This window comes from Chrysochloris asiatica, unplaced genomic scaffold, assembly GCF_000296735.1.
Source record: "Chrysochloris asiatica unplaced genomic scaffold, ChrAsi1.0 scaffold00098, whole genome shotgun sequence".
In the NCBI taxonomy this organism is placed as follows: Eukaryota; Metazoa; Chordata; class Mammalia; order Afrosoricida; family Chrysochloridae; genus Chrysochloris; species Chrysochloris asiatica.
Genome location: NW_006408616.1, coordinates 1,727,883 through 1,750,167, shown reverse-complemented (window position 1 = coordinate 1,750,167; position 22,285 = coordinate 1,727,883). Strand labels below are relative to the sequence as shown.

Sequence of the window (22,285 nt, the reverse complement as noted above, 5' to 3'; positions counted from 1 at the left end):
GTAGGAGAAAGGACCTGATAGTCTGCTTCTGTAAAGATTACAGTCTAGAAAATTCTGCTTTGTCACCTGGAGTCTCTTTGAGTTGAAAGTTGACTCTGTGATGCCTAATAGTAATAATAAAAGTATATTTGTATGTAGTGAGACAATGCATCATTGTATGTATCTTTACATACAATGAGTATGTACTTAATACGAGGAGGCTTCAAAGAGTTTGTGGGAAAATCTCATCTTTTAATTCCATTTTTCCACACACTTTTTGAAGCCCCCTTGTATGTATATTTTTATCTTTGTTTACTTTTTTATTGTCTGTTTCTGTCACCAATATGTAAACCCATTTAGGTATGTAACTTTATCTTTATTCTTTCCTTTTTCTTTTATCAATAAGCCTGCCTTTTAGAGCACTTGTAGTTTTATAGTAAAATTGTGCAGAATGTACACAGTTTCCTCTCCCTGCTTTTCCTGTTATTGTCATCTTACATTTGCATGATTTATTTGTTATAATTGATGGGTCAATATTGATACATTATTTTTAAGAGACGTTCATAGTTCACATTAGGATTTACTCCTTGTGTTGTACACGTCTTTATCTGTTTCTTTCACCCCTATATCTCTAGCACATTGTGAGTACCAGAAGTCATTTGGTAAATGAATTGATGAATGAGTCAATCTTAATTGCCACATGTATAAAATGCCACACATATAAAATGATGTCTGACTTCCCTGAAAGTAGGAAACTGGATTAGATAATCTTTTAGTGTCCCTTCCATTCCAAAAAATATATGATTTTGTATGTGTGTGACTGTTTTCTATTTCCTTATCATCCACTTTTGTAGTAAGTAATGTAGAGATATAAAGCAGAATGAGTTTTCTTCATTTTTTGTAGGTGAGCTGCAGAGGAAGATTGGCCTAAAAGTACTTGAAATGAGAGGGAATGCAGTTGTTGGGTACTTACAGTGTTTTGATCTGGAAGGAGAGTCTGGGTTAGTGGTACGAGCCATAGGAACAGCGTGTACTCTGGATAAACTAAGTAGCCCAGCAGCATTTCTTCCTGCATGTAATTCCCCATCTAAAGAAATGAAGGAGTAAGTATGAATCACTACATTCTTCTTATGGAGGGAGATTTTTATCTTTTTTATGTATATGTTGATCTGATTTGAAACGTTTTACTAGGGTTGTCCAAAATACATTTTTTTTTTTTTTGCCTATGGTGATTTTTCTTACCATAGAAGATTGCCAAGATGTGAAGTTTAAAAGTAGTTATAAATTTCTAATATAGTTACACTGTTTTAGTATGAAATTCTATAATGTAAAATTAAACTTATTCTGGATCTTTAGACACTATATCTAGAACAGAAAGTGAATATTTGTGCATTGTGTGGAATTCTACTTATTTCCTAAGGAATGTGTAAAACTCTCTATCAGATTATATGTTAAGCTTGTTACTAGTAACATAGTACAGAAAGTAGGAAAGGTTGACTTGTTCAGTAGTCTCAGACACAAATGTCAACAGAAGCCAGGCAGTTTATATATAAAGACAAAAATTGGCTGCAATTAAATAGGGACTACTGGAACCTGTCTAAAGCAGAGGATGGCTAATTTTTTTTTTTTTTAACATGTTTTATTGTGAATTATGTGATAGTTTACATGGGAGAACATTAGCTTTACATTCATCCTACCGTATATCCTTTCATTGCCATGGCTACAATCCCCTACATGCATCATCAGCCAACCAAAGGGTATACCCTGCAAGCCTGCCCCGGTCGTCAACACACAGCCCCTTTCACTCGCTGAGTCTAGAGTCCCCAGCTGCTCCATCTCTCTACGTCATTTTGTCTGACTCCATCTCTGGTGTCATTGTTTATCTAGGTAAGATCCTGCACTCTGCTCTTTTCCCCAGGTGATCCCAGGGACCTCTGCTCCCAGACTGCAAAGTCAATCACTCCCCTCCTTTTGCTACAAAACATCCACCTTTACATTTCCAACCCTCACAGTCAGTCCTGATAACAGTTATTCATTATTGTACCACAAGAGACAGAGGGTAGCCAATTTTTATGTAAAGGGCTAGATAATAAATATTTACACCATGTGGGCCATGTGGTCTCTGTTTCAACTACTCAACTCTGCTGTTATAGTGTGAATGCAGTCATGGGCAATTTCTAAATGAATAGCTGTGGCTGTATTCCAGTAAATCTTTATTTCCAAAGGAAGGTGTTTGCTGACCCAGGTCCAAAGAAATTTATTAGAGTTGCATTTTTAAAGAGCTATGTGTGATCCAGCAAAACATATCTGTTGATTGAATTTGACCTATTGATGACAGAAATTCTCGATGGTGGTAGTATTGTCAAAAGGAGATGTTTGAAACAGGATTTTTACTGTCATAATGATGGGACATTTTTGCTTTTAGTTTGCTTTTAGTTTGAGTGGTTTGGTATAGAGATGTTGATTGACTATGTCCTACGCAGAAGGGGACAGTTCTGTTCAATGATGACTAAATACTCATAGTTCTTCCATGGAGGACTACTGATTTCAAATAAGGGATTGATAGACTTTTTCTGTAAAGAAATAATGTAGACTTTAGTGACAACGTTAGTCAGATCTGATTTTGTAGTGTGAAAAGCCATAGACATCATGTAACCGAATGAGTGTGGCCGTGTTCCATTAAAGCTTTATTTACAAAAACAGGCGGTAGGCTGAATTTAACTTAGTTTGTACTTTGCTGACTCCTTTTATAGATCTTCAGGTTGTCATAATTCTGTAGTCAGAAAATTTGAATGTTTACAAGTTCAGCAGTAGTCTTACGAAGCTGAGTAGAAAGCATTTATAATCTTCTTAGGAGAATTTCCTCTTTACTTTGTACTTATTCTGTTAGGCATTTCCTTCCTGCTGTCCTTTAATCATTTGGATTAAATTTTAGTCCTAAAAGGGATTAATTTTACTTGGAAATACAAGATTTTGGAAATACTTGGAAATACAAAATTGACAAGTGAGAAAAACTTATTTTAAATAAATTGAGTGAATTTGTCTTCTATCCCATTTAAAACATATATACTAGAGAGTTATGAACTGCCTGCTTGCTACTGGTGAAGTCAAATTGTAGTTAGAATTTCTGAGTGTTTCAGATTTTTTTTTCCCTCTCAGTGAATTTAAGACCTGGCTCTTCCTGTTACTCTGTCTTTACTTGCACTGCCTGAAGAGGTCTGAGTTTTGGGACTGTGATATCTAAAGGTCTTCTCTTTTCACTAAATTACTTAGTGGAAAGAGAAAGCCAAATTGCCTGTTGTTGTATTAGAACGAAATGTGAATTAGTAGGGGACAGTACTTGCTTATATTCCGGAAGAGTTACATTAATGTAAGTCTTTTGGGATTGTGTAAATTTTCTATTTCTAATCACTTTGTAGTCATTTGCCTTAGATTGTCACTTTTCCATCATGGAGAATTTAACTCACTTCATTTAAGATATTTTGAAAGTCATCTTACTTAAGACGTGTATGTGAAAAAAAAAAATTGGTACTTAGGCTGCCTTACTTCAACTGACTTAGTATTTTTGATAATCAATTTGGGTACTGTTTTAAAACTTATTTTATGATCAGCTGATTATAACTATTGCAGTATTTAAATTATCACATAGCATTGTTGATTCTAGATAGTAATTTGATAAAATGAGTTTAGGTTTTTTGGTTTCTCAATGGATTTAGTATACCCCATGGGTGTTACTATAAGGTAACCTTTCATGGAAAGTTATTGATAGAATTAAAACCCTAAAAATACTTTATGATGATATTCTCATATATTCAGGTTTTAATGTAATGCCATAATATGAACATTTTACAGTGTTCATTTTATTTTTCCTTTATTAATGATATGTTTTGTTTTATAAGTTCTGTTTTCACGTGTAGGCATTTAGTGTAGTTTTTTTTTCCAAGCTGAACAATCTTGATGGTATAAAGTGCCTTAATTTAGACTTACTACTTATTTAGTTTAAATTTAAAAAGTATTTTTTATAGTATATTTGTTATTTCAGTACAAAATAAAATGAAACCTCCCTTAGTTGTTTGCATAAAAATAAGCCTCCATAACATATTTGATTTTTATCAGTTATATTGAACACATTTAAAATTTATACTAGTAATAAAAGCAGAAACATTTTGTCTCATTGTGACATCTGTAATGCTTTCAGAAAGTAGTCTGTAAACTCCATGAAAGGCCATTAGGACCAATTAGTGATAGCTCATGATTGAACTTAGACAAATTGTGATTAGTAGGAATGTTCACTGGGTATTCTTTGGTATATCAGTGGAAAAGTAATAAAAAAAACCCCAGAAAATAGTAGGCTTTTGATTTGACTTTAATTTGAATTCTGAAAAAATGATATAAGTGTTTTTCAGAGTGTATTCACATATGAGTGTTTTCTCCCCATTGTACATGTGTGAAGAATGCAGTAGTTAATGAAATAATTGCTAATAGAAAGTTCAGGATTCTTATATATGTAATAGTACACTTTTCCTCTAGCCATTGTATCTATGCTCTTTTAGCCAAATTTCTTCTAGAAAATATTTAATGTTTAGGTACGAACATGTATCTATGTATCTGATCTATGTTTACCTATACACAGAGATACATATATTCTATTGCAGGATATAAGTTAGCATCTTAAATTTTTTTAATTCAGCATGTAGCTTAACTTACTTTGTGTGTGAGATAAACAGAATCATTTTTTCTATTAATGTGTTTTTAAAAGGAGTGTCTCCTTGCTTTGTTTTGGTTCTAGTATAACCTGGCGTTTAAGCTATCTATTGGTGTGCTGAAATCCTGGAATGGATTTATCTGCTTGTTTCCATTCAGCTCACTACATTTCTTTTTATGCTTTTTTAATATTCTGAAACACTCCTGTTTTGAGGTTACACACAGATATTTTTGTTAAAGTTCCTCGATGAAAAGTTTTATTAAATCAGGAATTATTCATGTCTCAATTTTAAAGGTAATTTGAGAATTTTATATTTGACTTACCTCCTCTATGGGTGTTTTTTCCCCCATAACTATTACATGGTGAGCTCTGTGGTAATGAAAATAATATTATAAAACAACTTCAAATCCAAATATTAGTTGTTGTTCTTCCTGCCTAATTCCACTGACTATTCTGCTTGCTATTTTACTTATACATAGCCATAATTTATGAATCAGACCCTTTAAAAGTTGATTTATCTTAACAAATTAACACTTATTCTTTTAAAAAATTTCAACTCGTTTTTTTGCATGCTAGGGATTAAAAAAATAAGTTCTTTCCCCTAACTAAAGCACCTTAAAATTATATTAACGTAACTTTGCTATCTATTGTATGTATTGTTTTCTTTTCTTCCACTTTGACCACAAATTCCCTCAGGTCTCCGCTGGTTCATCCTCCAAGCCATGGATGCCGCTCGACTCACAACAGCCCAATTCACACTGCTACTGGCTCACGACTTACTCAGAACTTCTCTGTGTCTGTTCCCACTCTCATCTATACTGGTACGAGACTGCTCAGACTCCAGAGCTGGGGAGAGGCAGGCCACGGGCAGAGTGGCTGCAAGAGGGCAGGCAGGCAGGTAGCATAGGCAGTACGGTACCTCAGTCTTTGCTTCTTCCTTTTCTTGTTTGAAGTACAGCTGCAGTGAAGAACTCCTGTATGTAGCCACCACACAGGCTGTAACTGTATGGCAGTGAAGTATTCTTCTGACTTCCAAAGTCTCTTCCATAGATTCGCTAAGAACCCTATCTTATATTGTGTGCTGTTTGTTATTTGTGTAACGTGAGATTTTAGGAAAATCCTCTAGTATTTATTTTTTGCAATGATTTCTGCATTTGCTTATAGAAATAAATTTAATAATTGGATTCTAGATGAACTAGCCACCAAACCTGTCAACTTGCTTGTTTTCTTTATGTACAAAACCTGTTACAATAGGGTCTGTTTTATTCTGTGGAAGAGAGCTATTGGAAAACAGGTAAGCAATAATTTTGCATAAAATGCGATGTTTCTGTGTAGCTATCTTCATCTTCCTCTCTGCTGTGTTTTTAGCTGTGGCACTCTTGATGCTATAGGATAAGGAAACATTTTTTTTTTTTTTCTTTTGAAGATATCTATGTGTGTGTAAATATAAAAAGAGTTGTGAATATTTACACATACCATTTGCAGTTTTCATTATTTATTCTTTTGTAACTTAAAATTTGTTAATTTGAAAATATTTTCAGTCATATGTTTATTATTTTTATTTCTCTTTTTAATATTTTTTACCCTTTTAGTCTTGTCATTTCATGCAGTTTTGCTTTTTACATGGCTTATTAACTGTTTCAATGCAGAAAATACTTACCTGGAGAATGATGAATGAATAAACAGCAGTTGGTTGTCTTTGGCCTTATTCCCAGCTCCACACTTAAGAAATGACTGCTGGCCCTGCCCCACTTTTTTCCTGGTGTTTGGATCATGCTGCCATTTGTCAAGCCCTTTGGCACATGATTACTTAATATTTTTCCACCTTCTTCTGGCAGGATTCCCTTCAATGAAGATCCCAATCCCAATACTCACTCATCAGGACCCTCAACCCCTCTGAAAAACCAAACCTATTCCTTTTCACCTTCCAAGTCCTACAGCCGACAGTCCTCTTCTTCTGACACAGATTTGAGTTTGACACCCAAAACTGGTAAGGCACTTCCACCCACCTTTTTGTGTTTTTTTTATCTCTCTCTCTCTCTTTTTTTTTTTTTTCCCAAATTTGTTTCTGTTTCTTATTAGCTTTTCATCCTAACCTTTCCTCTTAATTTTTTTGAATTTAAGTTAAAAGATATTACAAATACTGATCATTTTCATTTATTATAATGAAAACATGAAAATTTTGTACAGTCCAGAAATTATCTTGTTTAGAGATCTACATAGAAAATCCAAATTTTTTGTGTGTAGAAATTTTTCATCATACTCAAAAGGAATAACATTAAATTATTTGAATACAAAGTAACACAAGTAGCTTGCAGTCAAATTTCTTATGCAGTATAAGCATTTTGATTAATAATTTCTTCATATTAAATCTTAGAACTTAATTCTAAGATTGCATTGTGAGCAAAAAAATCATAAGGACAACAGAAATGGTTCTATTGGGGATATCTCTATCTAATATTAACTTTTCATTATTTAAAATATTCACTTTTGCTAATCTTACTCTGTAGATTAGAAAATAGCATTTTTAATCATTCTTGAATATTTTTCACAATTTATAAGGTTTATTGTTTTTCTCTCTGTTTTGCATTTTGATGAATAACCACCATGGGTTTTTAGGAATATGTTTCATCCTTAAAATTTGATAAAAAATAAAATTAGTGCCTTTTCAAAATTGATAATTGACTATTAAATAATTATTTTTAAGAAAAATTTAAAAAATAATTAAAAATTAAGTTTGTAGTTTTTATAAATAGTCATTTTATTTCACAATTTTCCCATCGGATTATTATTTTACATAGTTAACATAATTTGTGTTATTTTAAATTTACCATCTCTAATAACCTTGTTTATGTACTTATAATAGAAACTTATAAAATGACCCCAGAATGTTCTAAAACAATGAAGAGAGATCTAATTCTGAAACCAGTGATACTTCAAAAGAAAGAGTATTTTTTAAAACCTTATATATTTAAATTCTGTTTCCATTAATGTAATCGTAAATATAAAAGGAACAATTTATGAATACTTATTTTGAAATAATAACTATTTCATATATTTCATAAATTGGAATAAAATCTGAAATAATTTGGTATTTGATTATAATGAATGGTTTAGAATATGATACTTTAACTATATTTATATCATAAATGGAACCATTCAAATTTTAGTGAAATCTCTACTCCATACCTCTTCCCAGAAATCAGAGTCTGAGACTCTCTGCCTTAAAACTCATAGCAATCAACAAAAAAAGATTAAGAATAGCATTTGAAGACTAGAGCTTCTTGAAAAATAATTTGCAAAGCTATGATCTACTTGTATTATTTTATTTTACTATACTACAGATATATTTAGAAAATATTTCCAGGATGTTTCTTTTTTTTTTAATTCATCCCAAAGTCCAAGCCTAAAGAAGATTGTCAAAGTAATAAATAAATTGAACCAAATTTCTCTTTCCTTAGCTTTCTAGTAGGTAATTGATTCAAGTATAATAATATCAGTAAAAAATTTTTTACATCTTCTAGTTTTTGAATTTTTTGTTTTTAAAAAATCCATTGTGGTCAAGTGCCATTGAGTTGTTCCGACCCATAGCAATCCTGTGTAGGGTTTCCATGGAGCTGGGTGAGCTTGAACTGCCAACCTTGTGGTTCAAACTGGCTTTGCAGTCCAGCGCATTAACCTGGAGTGCCATACCACAGATGAGTTATTTTCACTTATTTCTACCTTTATAAATAAGTTCTACCTTTATAAATTAACTAATTTAGTTAATCTTGTCTTTAGTTATTCAATACCTGAGTAGCCTCGGAAACCCTGTATAGGGTCACTGTGAGTCGGAATTGACTTGATGATAATGCATTTGGGTTTGCTTTTGCTTTATTATGAATCTTTAAAACATTTTTGAATAGTTATGAGAAGTATTCCTATTTCTTGTAGAGATTCAAATGCTCAAATTATGATTGTTCTGAAACTCCTAAAGCCGTAATTTTCTGCATGTACTTTATTGTATTCTGCCTTCTAATTTCTGTATATGTAGAGTCAGTCTCTTGAGAAGCAGTAGAACTAGAAAGCTGATTATGAATGATTTATTGCAAGTAAAACAACTAAAGATTGAGTAAAGCAATGAAACTTAGTTTGAAAAAGTTATTTTTTGTTGCTTTTAAGTTGTCACAAGTTTTTCTGGTAGATCTCATTTTATTTTAAATTTAATTTATGGATTTATATATATATACATTTTAATTTTTTTACATTCTATAAGGCTATATTTTAGTTTTAGAACATTGAACTGACACTTGACTTTTGAATCAGGCTTTTAACCATGTGTAGTGTTTGTGAATCAGGGGATATTTGACCCTCAGTGTACTTAAATCTCTGTAAATGCAAGCAGTGCTATTATAAGGTTTGCTTGAAAAATTTTAGAGATGTTAAGATACACCTCTACAGCCAGACAGAAATAAGTAACTTTCATTTATTTAAGAATAATGAAAGCAACTGTATACCCTAATGCATTAATGTGTGTTTTTATTCAATTAAAATGCCTATAAATGAGATATAGATAGTTTAATCAGCAACATCTGAAGTGCTATACTAAATGTTTTATTTGAGGTATTCATATCAATAAGCTTCTGGCTTTAGAAATTTACGACTGGCATATTTTAACTCTATAAAATGTAACAAAAACATTCAAGTAATTTAAATATCTTGAAGTTAGTCAAAAGTGATTGGAATGGCATAAAAGCTAACACTAATGATTTAAAAATTTTTAATGAAGACAAAGTTTATAAATTTTTGTTAATTTTAATTTTTTTTTTAGTTTTATGTTGGATAGGATGGTTTTACTTAGTGATTTTTTTCAGATGCTAGTGTAATCTGTATATATATATGTGAAAATTTATTTTATTGTTATGTTTTACTTCATCATTGCTTTCCTTATTCTGCATTTTCTGATCATCTTCTGAATTTGCATCTTTTCTCTGCTACTTTCCTCCACAGCACCTTACTCACAGGGGCCTAGGAGTTATCTGTGCTCCCCTTCCCCCCCTCTCTCTTGTGGTTCCCTTCATCTTAAAAAGTCCCGTCTCCTACTCTCGGAATCTAGCCTTACCCCTCATCATTGTAGCCTTGTCAGCCCAGTGCTGAGGAAAAGTGTTTCTTTCAGTGAAGAGCTGTTCCTGGCTGCTTCTGGTAGGACCAAATTATATCAGCTTTTTAATTCCTGTATTTTAAATCATCTTTGAAAATCAGTGTTTTATACTATAAAGAATTTTCGAGTATTTTTTACAGTATGCACTCTGTGATTTTTCTTATTGGCAGGCAGAGTTAACCAATTAGAATTATCCTGAGGGCATATGGAAGATTATTTGAAGGATAATTTGTCTAATTATGAATATTCTGCTAAAATTACTTTGTTATTTAAAAATATTTTATGTCTGAGGGCATAGCTCTAGCTATTTCTGATTATTAGGTTCTCATTAGTAGTGTTTCTGTTTCAGATACTTTGCTTTCTTTCCCTTCACACCAACTCCATTCACATTGGAACTGCACATCATGTTGTTAAACCGTATGGTTACATTAGTAAATTATTCTGTTTGAATCAGTTTAAGTCTCATTTTGATGATATTCTTTCATTATTCATTTTTTTCTGTCCATAACCTATCCTAGCAAGTTATTCTGCTAAATGTTCTGGTATTTAATTTATCCCTACAAATTTACATTTTATTTTGTGGCTTTCAGATACTTCATATAAAGATCTTAGTTTCATTTATATGCTTAGTATTGTATAGTCTCTTAATAAAATCAAGTTTAGGTTTCTGTAAGAAAAAGAAATTTCTTCTTTAAAAAGAGAAAAACAACAACAAAAAACAGAATGGGACTATACACATGCTAACTAACCTTTGTTTCCTTATCCAAGAACAGCTAAAAATGTAACATTAAATTAGTTCCTTTTAAAATTATTGTAGTGAATCTGACATGGATATTTAGTTTTGAAAAGAGTGGGATTGAACCATTAGCTCTAGTCTATAAACTTCTCAGAAGTTTTTTGATTTCTATAGTCCTTTGATCAGAGTTGGTCTAGTGGAACTATCAAAAGAATAAAATAAATTAGGAACACAAATTAAAAATTGAGCTTTAAAAAATAACATCTAAATGCTTGAGAAATAGAATTCTTTCATCCATTAACTATCTACATTTGTGATGTGTCTATTACATGTCCTTGATTTTTAGTTTATGAAAATTTTTGTTATTTTTACATTGAAAAGTATGGATATTAATACTGTTTTGTCTTGATGCTATGTTTACAGATGGGACGTTATCAGAAAATTGATTTGACTATTTAAATATTGCCCAAAAAGTCATGTTCTTTATAGAATTTTGGAATATTTTAAAATGACTTTAATTGATGCCTTTCCTCTCTCTGTATTTACTTTTATATAAACATTTAATATTGAGCTTAGTATTTAAAATTATTAGCATGGTAGATAACGTAATTGTCTTGATTATTTTATATTTGTAGACTAACTTTAAAAATAAGAAAAATCACCTTAACATCATTTTTCTTTTAATTTTTAGTACAAATTAATCTAAAACTAGCTTTGGTCATTAGAGCATTTTGCTTTCAAACAAGACATACTGAATTAGAGTAAATTGTGTGTTAGTTGCCAATCCCATTTCTTTAAATGTTTGGATAATTTTAATATACTTTAACTCATTGTATTTGTAAAATTGAATAGAACTAAAGTTTTTGTTCCTATAGTTGTTTCTTTGGTTGTTATTTATCTACTGATGTTCTGTAGGAATGGGAAGTGGTAGTGCTGGAAAAGAAGGGGGGCCATTTAAAGGTCTTTTAAGACAACAGACTCAGTCAGCATTGGAACAAAGGGTAAGATTTATGTGACATTCTTTATTCTTAACTGTTAATGTGACTTTATTAACTTATGCCTAGATATACTTATTTAACTGAATTTCATACACTGGTTTCACATAATTGTAGCATTGCATTTTTGAAGTCTCCAATATGTTTACAAAGTCAAGATAATTAATCTTATGAATAATTACTCTTTATTTGGAATAATTATGTGCCTTTTTTTGGGGGGGGTCCAACAATTTTTTTTTATTAAAAATTCTACTTGCAAATATCCTTTCAAAGTTGGATTCATTTATTATTCTACATTAAAGTTAAATATGCAAAGGAAACATTTTTTGCAGGAAAAATTATTTCAGTTGTATTTCATTATATTAAACAGTTTTTAGTATATTACTGTATTGATTTACTGAGATTATTTTTATCACTGGCCAGTCTCTTAGTAAGCAGTGTTGAGATTTCATATTTTTGTAGATTAATATAAATAATGTTATTCAAATACTAATATGCGCTTTACTTACTGTAAACAAGATTTAGCTACATTTGTTGAGTGGAAAATAAGTACTTATCATTTTTGGATGATTTTTCTCTTTTCAATTTTTTTTTGTATAAACTTCATTGCTAAGGGAGGATCACCTCATAGGTTCTGTAGAAGGCGGGTATGTTTCTGAACATGTGTGGAAGCCTATTTCTTGTATTGAGAGCTGTTTTTAGTTTTAATCATTTAAGCTTTTAACAAATGTTGCCAGCTTTTTTTTTTAATTAATGCAAAGTTTTGTTTGTTTGTTTCTTAATATAATAGCACTTGTGAGGTTCATGTTCTTTTTTTTTTTTTTTCTACTTAACTACTACATTGCATGATGTTTTCATGTCACGTAAGTTATTTTCATTCCATAGCCTTCATTGTGTCTGATTTAGAAGCTTGTAAGCATTCATAAAATTTATATTAACATGTTCCATTTTAAACTAGCTTTTGGAAAGCAACAACTCAAAAGGTGAAAAACCCATTAAAGCAAATACCTATTAAATGATTTATTTTAAAAAACAAAGGTATTTCTTTTCTAGAAATTGAGTTTGGAGATCGTTCTGTTGTGCTTAGGATTGCTGTGAGTCGCTACTGACTTGATGGCACCTAACAACAACCACAAATTTATAATCAGGAGCCCTGGTGTGGCATTGTGGGTTAATGCACTGGACTGCAAAGTTGGCTTGAACCACAAGGTCGGTGGTTCAAATTCATCAGCTGCTCTTTGGAAACCCTATATAGGATTACTAAAGGTCGGAACTGACTCAGTGGTGCTTAACAACAATAGTTACTGTAAGCAAGCATTTTTTCTGGACTTTCATTCTGCTGAAATGTCTGTATATTCACTTGCCTTTTAGGCAAGGCAGAAGAGAGTAAAATTGAACAAAGCAGAGTGATGAAACATTAGCTATACTCACATCTTTGCTTTACACTACCCAGCAACATTTACCTTTCAGCTGTCTCACACTTTACAGATGTACCAACTGTCATCAAAAAGCTCACCTAAACATCCTATCATGCATTGAAATCAAGTATAGAGAAAGACCAAAAGCATGGAGGAGAAAGGGGGTCAGAGTGAAGGTGTGTGCATCCAGTTAATTTTTTTCAGGCCAGAGTGCTCTCACCTTCCCTACCCTTCCATTTTTGCTTTTTCTACAGATAGATTGGCTTTCTTTTTGCTTGCCAATTCCTTACCCTAAGAATATGATTTCTTGTAATCCAGTTACTATTCTAGAGTTCATATATATCAACAGAAGAACTTGGTTTACCACGGAGTTTGATATAATGAGATTTTGCTTGTGACTTTATTGTCTATACCAAGAACTTTTAAAGTCATTAAAAAAGAAAAAAAAAAAAATCAATATAAATTGTTTAGGAGTTAGTGTGGATAAAGTTTGTTTTCAGATATGCCTTTAAACATTCTTTAAACTTTGGACTCATTAACACATACAAAATACATTGCTGGGTAATTTTCATGGAATTTAACACTAGAGGTTTGAAGACTATAGTATTACACTTACAGCTTTGTAAAAGCTGAATTGGCAGTATAGCTTTGCTATTTCATATTTAACCTCATAGTAGCAATTACTTGAGGTTATGGGACTACTACTCTTGTGTACATAGAAAGTAGAAAATGAATTCGCTTTTTTTTAAGTTTCTATCAACAACAACATTGTGAATTGAGTGAAGGTTTACATTCAATTATTATCTTTTTAAATGCTCTCCCTTTCATCAGTGCCAGCCATTAGTATGGCTTTTGTTTTGGGAATAATTTGAAACCTAGTAGTATGATGAATCTTCTCATATATGTTGAGATGTATATTTTGACTCAACTTTAACATTAGAGCATGCTATTGCAAAAGATCCACATAATACAACTGTTTGTTGTTGTTGTTATGTGCCGTGGAGTCGGTTCCGACGACTCATAGCGACCCTGTACAGGGTTTCCGAGGCTGTAAATCTTTACGGGAGCAGAAAGCCTCATCTTTCTCCCGCGGAACAGCTGGTAGTTTCGAACTGTTGACCTTATGGTTCGCAGCCCGATTTGTAACCACTACGCTACCAGAGCTCCTTATACAACTGTTTATGTATATTTGAATTTTCATTTTATCCCTTGCTAAAATTCTAAGTGAACTCCTGGTGTGGTGCTGTAGGATCAGCATTGGACTGTGAACCTCAAGGTTGGCAGTTCAAACCCACCAGCTGCTCCTCGGAAACCTTATCCTCGGTTGCTGTGAGTTGGAACTGATGCCAGGGCACTTAACAACAACAGCAAAGTTTTACATAAAATATAGGGCGTATTTTTATTGAGGAAACAACAACTGTATTTATCCTACATCGTCTATTTAATACATAATTTTTTATGACTGAGTTATTTAAGTAACTCATTAAATAAACTCTGTTATCAAAAATAATGTAATTTTCTTTCACAAAAACATTAATAAAAGTTTAATAGATCTTGGCAGTAGATGAGAAGTAGACATAAAAATGGTATTAGGATAAGGACTTTTCTGTGAACTATTTTATGTAAGTCAAATAGATTTATTTTTCCATAAGATTCTTTAACCTTTAAGAAAATGAAGCTACTTTCTTCAGAGTTTTTTCTTTTTGTGTGGGAATCCTGGTATGGTACTGTAGGATAAGCACTCAACCACAAGGTTAGTTTGAACCATAGGATTGGTGGTTCAAACTCACCAACTGCTTATCAGAAACCCTATACAGGGTCACTGTGGATCGGAACTGACTCAACAGTACTTAGCAACCACAACAATCCAGCAAACCCACTCCTGGTCTACAGTTTAAGATGTGTTTAGGGTTTGGGATGTGTGTTTCTTTTTCAGTAAAGAAACCTATTTGACATAGTTTAAGCTATTATTTCCCTAATGTAATTTGCCGTGGAAACTTCCTTTTAAAATATTTACTAATTTGGAACAGACTTTGGAAGCATTGATGTAAAACAAGTTCTTTTGGTAAATTATGGTTTTCTTACAAGTGGAAGTAGTATTGAACAATAGATCACATGAGGATTCCCACATGGAGTTTTATATCTAGAAAATTTAGTTATTTATTCTCTTAGGATATAAAAAGAGGATTTGATTTCTTAAACAAGTGAATTATTTACATATCTTTTAAGAAAAGTCCTATGTAAATATTTTGTTTTACAAAAATGTACTTCCATTGTGTTCTGATGGTTTTTCATCCAGCCTATCTTTGAACACACTGCTGTTGAGCTTTATTTTGTCCTGAATGCACTTGGTTTATTTCAAAGCATCATCATGTGAAGTCTGTCTAGGTTAGCCCAGGGAAAGATACTTACATTATGGCTTTCCAGAGAAAATGTCTCTCTAGTTACTGAAATAAACATCTAGGTATTGCAAGTAGTTTGTGCTTGAGGTGATCTCTAGGAAACTGTACATTTCAATGGAAGAGGACCTATAAAATTATCAGGTGTAATAAATAAGCAATGAGTGTTTTAGCAAGGATTCACAAGGTAAACAGATAATCAGGTTTGTTGCTCAAAAAGAGTCTCATAGTAAAAGGCCATCTTAATTTCAGTGTTGTCACCTGAAATATGGAGATCATAGGACCTCTGATTTAGGATTATAGGAAAGATTATGAAACCTAGTTTAGGAATATTTTGCATAGGGCATGGCATTTGTAAGAGCAGGCACATCTAAGAACCAGGTAGTAGTCAGTTGTTGGTAATGGTGTTGATGATAACTTAACAGTTAGTGGTAGGTATTAGCACTAGCTATTCAAATAACAGAATTGCTGGAGATGTAGTTTTGGTTAAGTAACAATGGCATTTTTTTTTAGTTTAGTTAAATTTTGTGTTTTAGAATGAATAGTGTACTGCGCAGGTGAACTGGAAAGTTAGGGGCATGTTGGATGGACGTTAACTCTGCTCTGGGCAGCTCTCTAGTGTCTCTCCACTTTTTTGTGTTTTAAACAACTCTAGTATGACACTTGCTTTATCGTTCCTGTATCCTATCCTCCCAAATTTGCGGAGAAGAATAAAAAGGGTGCAGCGTTGGTAAATCATTTAGGTTTATTTTTCATACCTACATAAAATCTTAAATGCAGTTGTTTTCCATTGTGTGAATTTACCTAGTTTGGTGTGGGGGAACATAGTGGCTCTGTAGTATAAGCACTGGGCTGCAGACTACAGGATCAGCAGTTCGAGCCCACCAGCTGCTGTGTGGGAAAAACATGAGACTTTCTGTTCCCACAAAGATTTATAGCCCTAGAAACCCTATACAGGGTTGCTGTCAGTCAGAACCAACTCAGCAACACTTAGCAGCAGATAATAATGGTCTATTTTGGAGTCCTGGTGTGGTGCTCTAGGATAAGCACTGGACCACATGGTCAGTTTGAATCACAAGGCCGGCAGTTCAAACTCACCATTTGTTCCTCGGAAACCTACTGCAAGATCACTATGAGTCACAATCAACTCAACTGCACTTAACAGTTTTAAAAGAAAGCAACACACTCCATTAGTTTGCTAAAATGTTATTTTAAGGGCCCTTTGCCTAAATATTTAAAAGATGTAAGTGTAGCGATGCAATATAAATTGCTTCCCAAACCCCATTTCTTCCACAGTGAGACTATCACATGCTTAAGACAGTTTGAGGAAATGTAAACGTTTTATGTAAATGAAAAAAAAAAAAAATTCTAAAGCCCTAACTTGGGTCCTGGTGTGGCGCTGTGTAGGATAAATACTGGGCTGCTAATCACAAGGTTGGCAGTTCAAACCTACCAGCCACTCTTGAAAATCCTATACAGGGTCACAGTTAGCCAGAATTGCCTGCCTGGCACACTACAACAACAAAACCATAACTTACTAGGAAAAATACTCAAATATAACATAAGTTTTCTTATACATTTCCTATAAGATATATTTTTAAAGTTCAGATAGAATTTTGAATTAATTGTTTTTAATACATTTAAGGGGCATCTTCCTCTTGCCTCACAGCTGGACCATATAGGTTCCTTATCCTTTTCTTAAATTGTTGGAAATCCTAACTGAATTTACTTCTAAACATATGCTATGTATGTGTGTATACACACACACGTATATACATTAACACTTGACCTTTATGGGTTACTGAGTATGCAGAACTGTTTGCCTTTGTGTTAAACATTTCCAAGTTGCTTTGCTTGTGACTTACGCTTTTGTGAATTTGTATTATCTGTGCTTCTAGATGGCTGGTCAGTAATCTTTCTGCTTTTAATGTACCTGCTTTCTAGTAGAATTCTGTCTCCCAGCTTTTATTTGCTGCCTTTAATCCACTTTAGTTCAGAAAATCAGAGCATGATAGATACTAGAATTATATTTTCAAAGCTTATATGTATATATATGTACATACATACATACATAGTATGAATATAATATATGGAAATCTCCTATGTACAAAGTGAATGAGTTTTAGTACTTGGAATTTTAACAGTACTTTTGACTGTTGGCTTATATTCTGGTTCTGTTACATTCTAAATAGCTAAGGCTACTGGTAAATGACTTTTTAAATGAGGAGTTACATTGATCTTGTAGCTAAAAAAGTCAGATATGAAGTTTCTCTTATTTACATCCAGTTTGTGTAATGTGAGAGGTTATTCCAGTTGGACAAAGGAGCATCTCTTTCTCCTGGATGCTATTTCAGTGGATTTCTTTACTCTTATTTCCCCACTACTCTCTTGCTTGCTTATTATTGTCTCTACAGGTTTAATGTCCTTAAGAGACAAAGGGAGAATAAAACTTGGGAGAGCTTGTGGAATTTTATTGCCTCGCTAGCTTCCCACTATGTATCTCTCGCCCCTTTCCTTAATATTCATGTTTACATTTGCATTTGCTCCTACTGCCCTAGTGTTGATAGAGTTGTTGTTGTTGTTGTTAAGTGCTGTCGAGTCGGTTCCGACCCATAGAGTAAGGAGGGTAAATAATCCTTCACAGTTGTTCTCCACCTACTTCAGCCTTCTCTCCTTTCTATGTACTGCGAGCCCACACTGTTCATCTTATCATTTCTCCTCCCTCAGACCTCATTATTTTAGATCACTTACCCCAGGCTTACAAGTTAACTGTCAGTAAGTTGAAAGTGGGTATGTTTATGAGGGGGAGTCTACCCCACTTAGCAGTAGATGTAGGGTAGAGAAATTAGAGAACTCCCCTCACCTATTGTGAACTTACCTCAGTGAAGGATAATGAGCGGAAGGAAGAACATATTCCAAATATCTCAGGTTGGAATTCTGAAAATATTTTTCCTCATTGAAAATTGATAGTGTTTAAATTTCATATCACAATGTATGAGAAAAATGGATTTGGGACTCTAAACATCCAGGGAAACTTCTAATTACAAAGTGTCTGTAATGTATAGCTTTTTTGTGTCAGGGATAGAATACTTTCCTGATGACAAGTCTTTAGTCAGCGATTTTTTAATACTTTACACGTGGTCAATTGTGTTTTTCCCCATTCTTTCTACTAGGAATTTCCATTTTTTACCTTGACGGCATTCCCACCTGGATTTCTTGTGCACGTTGGGGGTGTTGTTAGTGCACGTTCTGTGAAGCTGTTGGATCGTATCCACAATCCTGGTAAGTCCCTTCAAAGTTTGTTTTTTATGTTTAATTTACTTAAATTATGATTGTTAAAATAGATTTTTATAGTGTTTTTAAACCTACCCTATCTGAAAAAGAAAAAAAAAAGTGTAAATTAGAACCTGATGCTTTTAAATATTTGTGGTAATCTTAATTAAAAATAACCAAATTTAGTAGAAGTATATCTTAATCACTTTCCTACAAAACACAGACAAGCAAATCTGGATTCATTTTTGGCCAGCCTGTCTTTTTGAGATAATATTATAAGTAACTTTTTAGTCTGCTGTTTTCTTTTACCTAGGCAAAAATAAGAAATTTGATCATTAATGTAAAGTATTAAATTATTTTCATTAGCAATATTTCTTTATAGATGATTTAAGTACTTTTCTTTTTCTTAAAAGAGGTTATCTTTTAATAAGTAATTGTAAACATTTGAAAAATTTTTAAAAATTAGGAAGAATTTATTAAAAGAACCTAAGATTTCTGGTTCCTTGGCCTCCTCTATGCAGCAGTTTACTCATACGCTATTATGAACAAAAATATGTGAATAGTAACTCGTTTCTTAAAGCGTGGGGCCATGATTACTAGAGAGGATAGGCCTTAGAGTACTAGTAATTTCAGGCCCTGGTGATTTTTTTTAAACCTATATTTAGTAGGATAAATTGTAGGAATTATCTGCATTCCTGCATCTCTCATTGATTAGATGTGCAAATAACATTTAGGTTGCTATTTTAATGACATACTGAAGTCATACTAGTTTCTGTTTTGGCCTCTATAAATACATTTCTGAAAAATTTAAATTATTACTCTCAGCAACTTCTTCTGAAGGCTTGTATTGACATCTTTTTAAAGATGAATGCTTTGAAATTATTGCATGGAAAATACTGCTGTTAGTGATTTTGAGCATACAGAACATTACTAATCTTATTCACTTCTTTTTTTAATCTGTTCTCTGTGGTTTGATGTTCTTTGAGTTAATAATTAACAGAGAAACAGAATGGAGTGCTTCTTTTGAATTGGACAGAAATACTCTGAATGAGATTTCACAGCCAGGATTATTTAGCTTTTAAAGCTTAGGTGAGATATTTGAAGCAACAGACTTGTCTTTTTCTTCTCTAGTTAATTCCTTTTTTTTTCCTGTCCAACTTCCTCTTTGGCCAACTTCAGATCTTTTCTTCATTATAAGATTTGTATATTCTATAGTAACTAAATTCAGACTGATGCTAGCTTAATGTATTGAGATCTTGAAGACTGACAAGTTTGAATCTTTGTATTTAGGAACTTGAATCATTTGTGAAGAGCAATGAAATGCTAAGCTAAGATACCTGATATTGAGTTGTGTGACTTGAGGTGAATTGCCTGTGTTTCTATGGATCATTTACTCAAATATTTTGATATATGATACCTACCAATCTGAAAAGTCTAGAAGTGGTTTCAAGAATACATTCAACTGTTGCTGGTATGTCCTGTTAAGGGTCCCTGGTGGCACAATGTTTAAATGCTTGGCTGCTAACCAAAAAGATCTAACTCGTGGTTCAAACCCACCAGCAACTCCTAAGGAGAAAAGACTTGGCGATCTGCTCCTATAAAGATTATAGCCTTGGAATCCCTCTGGGGAAGTTGGAATTTTTCTTATTAGTTGGAATTGACTTGAAGGCACACAACAACAAACATCTGTTAAATGAAAGCAATTTATTTTTATTTTGTTGCTCCCATGTACTCTGAGTAAGCAGAGAGTCAGGGAGAATAAGAAATGGTACTTTAAATTTAAGTAGAGATCTATACTTAATTGTCATTACTATTCACAACAAAACTTTTTTTGGGAGGGATTATAATATATTGCATCTGTCTAAGACTTGTAAGAATTCCAGTCCAGAGGAAAAAACAGGAATCCATATTTACAGAATATGTTTTTGTATTACAGTTGCCAGCTCATACATTTGCTCCTTTTTTCCCCTTTTCATAATGTTTGTTTCAGTTCATATGTAGAAATTTTCAGTTACTAATAGATTGCTTTCCAAAGGTTATTGACATATACATATAAATGCTTTTAATGGTATATGATTTATGTTTTGATTTTAAGTGTATATCAATTATATACTCCATAGGTTCCAATATAATGCTATTTTGATTTAAAATATCACTTCTTTGGATTGCTATATCTATTTATACTATATACTAAAAAGAAAGTTTTCTCAAAAAAATTTTATCTCCAGAGTCCTTTAAATGATTTTTTATGAAAAATAGTTAATTTGATGAAAAATGCTAATGATAAAACAAAATGCTAATGATAAAACAAAATAAAACTCTAGCATCTTTATTGATTAGTTTAGTGACATTGAGTTACTCTGCTGAGAGAAACCAATGATACAGTGGAATACATGTTCTAATGTTGAAAGTGCTGTTTGCACTCTCAAATGAATCTTACTATTTTTTTGAATATGGGAAATTTTATTTCACATTCATAATAGAAGTAAAAATGTTATTTTAAAACCACTACCACGTGCTAACTCTATGAATTATTATTTTGGAAGTATTTTTGAAAGCATGTCCTCTTTTTAAAAATATTATGTAAATGGGCACATACATCAAGGAAAATAATGGGTGGTTTTAAAAATCAAGGTATAATTATCTTAAGTAGATTTTAGTTAATTTAGATGATTATAGCATGCTCCTTCTTCCTTTTCTATTTCTACTTCTTATTAACTCTGCTGTCTGTCTTTCCAGTTCCTGTCAAGTGGTGTTGTCAAATGTGTTCTTGTTTGTAGTATTTTTTTTGTTGTTTTATTCCTACTATTCTGCACCTAAAACTGATCTACTAATTTGCTGTTTTGAACTCAGCCTTTGTCGGAATTATGGGTAACACAAGACCTTACAAACTGCTAGACTGGAATAGTTTCAATTCAGGTATTTTAATGGTCATTCAGTACCACATATGCTGACAAAAATTATGGCAGCTCAGTGAACTTTTTAGAAATGTTTGAGATTAAATAGACTTAATGTCAATTCATTTATACAGCTACATACATATAACTTGTAATTACTATAGAAATGCAAAATAAAGTTTTATTAGCTACATTGAATTAATCAAATCTATAGAAGTACCACAAATTGTTAGTAGTTTTTTAGATGATTAACTTTCAGAATGATAAATAAAAATTATATTTACTATATTTCAGACTTTTTTTTCTATATCAAATAAATGACATAGGTATTAACTTTTATGATTAAGCAAACATTTGTTAAACATGAGTATTAATGACTAATTTGATAATTTTAGAATAAAATACATTTAAACATTTTAATTAGATTTGAGCCTAGCATATTTAGTATTCTATAAAAATGCTATAAAAGTTATAACAGCATTTTCATTTATCATTTTAGAAGTGTTCTGAAATATAAGAGCAGTTTTTTGTTTTTTTAAAAAATTTTTTTAATTACTAACATAAGCTTTCCTCTGTTGGATGAGAAAATACTCCTTTTGAGGTAATTTTGCATATGATTACAGTATGTAACTTTAAAAAAAAATCAAGCCCAGGAAGAGAACTTTACAGCTGATGATGTGGTTTAGTCATAACCATTTAGTCTTTCTTTGTGATATGAACATATTCTCTTATTAATATAAATA

General features: G+C 32.2%; 1 protein-coding gene across 7 annotated transcripts in view; it reads left to right on the top strand.

Annotated features, from left to right (window-relative positions):
• Positions 1-22,285, top strand: part of C2CD5 (C2 calcium-dependent domain containing 5) — a 135,137-nt gene that overhangs the window by 31,595 nt on the left and 81,257 nt on the right. For 3 of the 7 annotated variants that reach the window (XM_006866942.1, XM_006866943.1, XM_006866945.1), the window contains 4 exons: positions 884-1,082; positions 6,523-6,674; positions 11,476-11,561; positions 18,546-18,654. In XM_006866942.1, the coding sequence (XP_006867004.1) occupies positions 884-1,082; positions 6,523-6,674; positions 11,476-11,561; positions 18,546-18,654 (546 nt within the window). Of the gene's footprint in view, positions 1-883; positions 1,083-5,380; positions 5,506-6,522; positions 6,675-11,475; positions 11,562-12,169; positions 12,203-18,545; positions 18,655-21,498; positions 21,565-22,285 lie in introns of all 7 variants that reach the window. The other 4 variants (XM_006866944.1, XM_006866946.1, XM_006866941.1 and 1 more) reach the window with 3 other exon arrangements.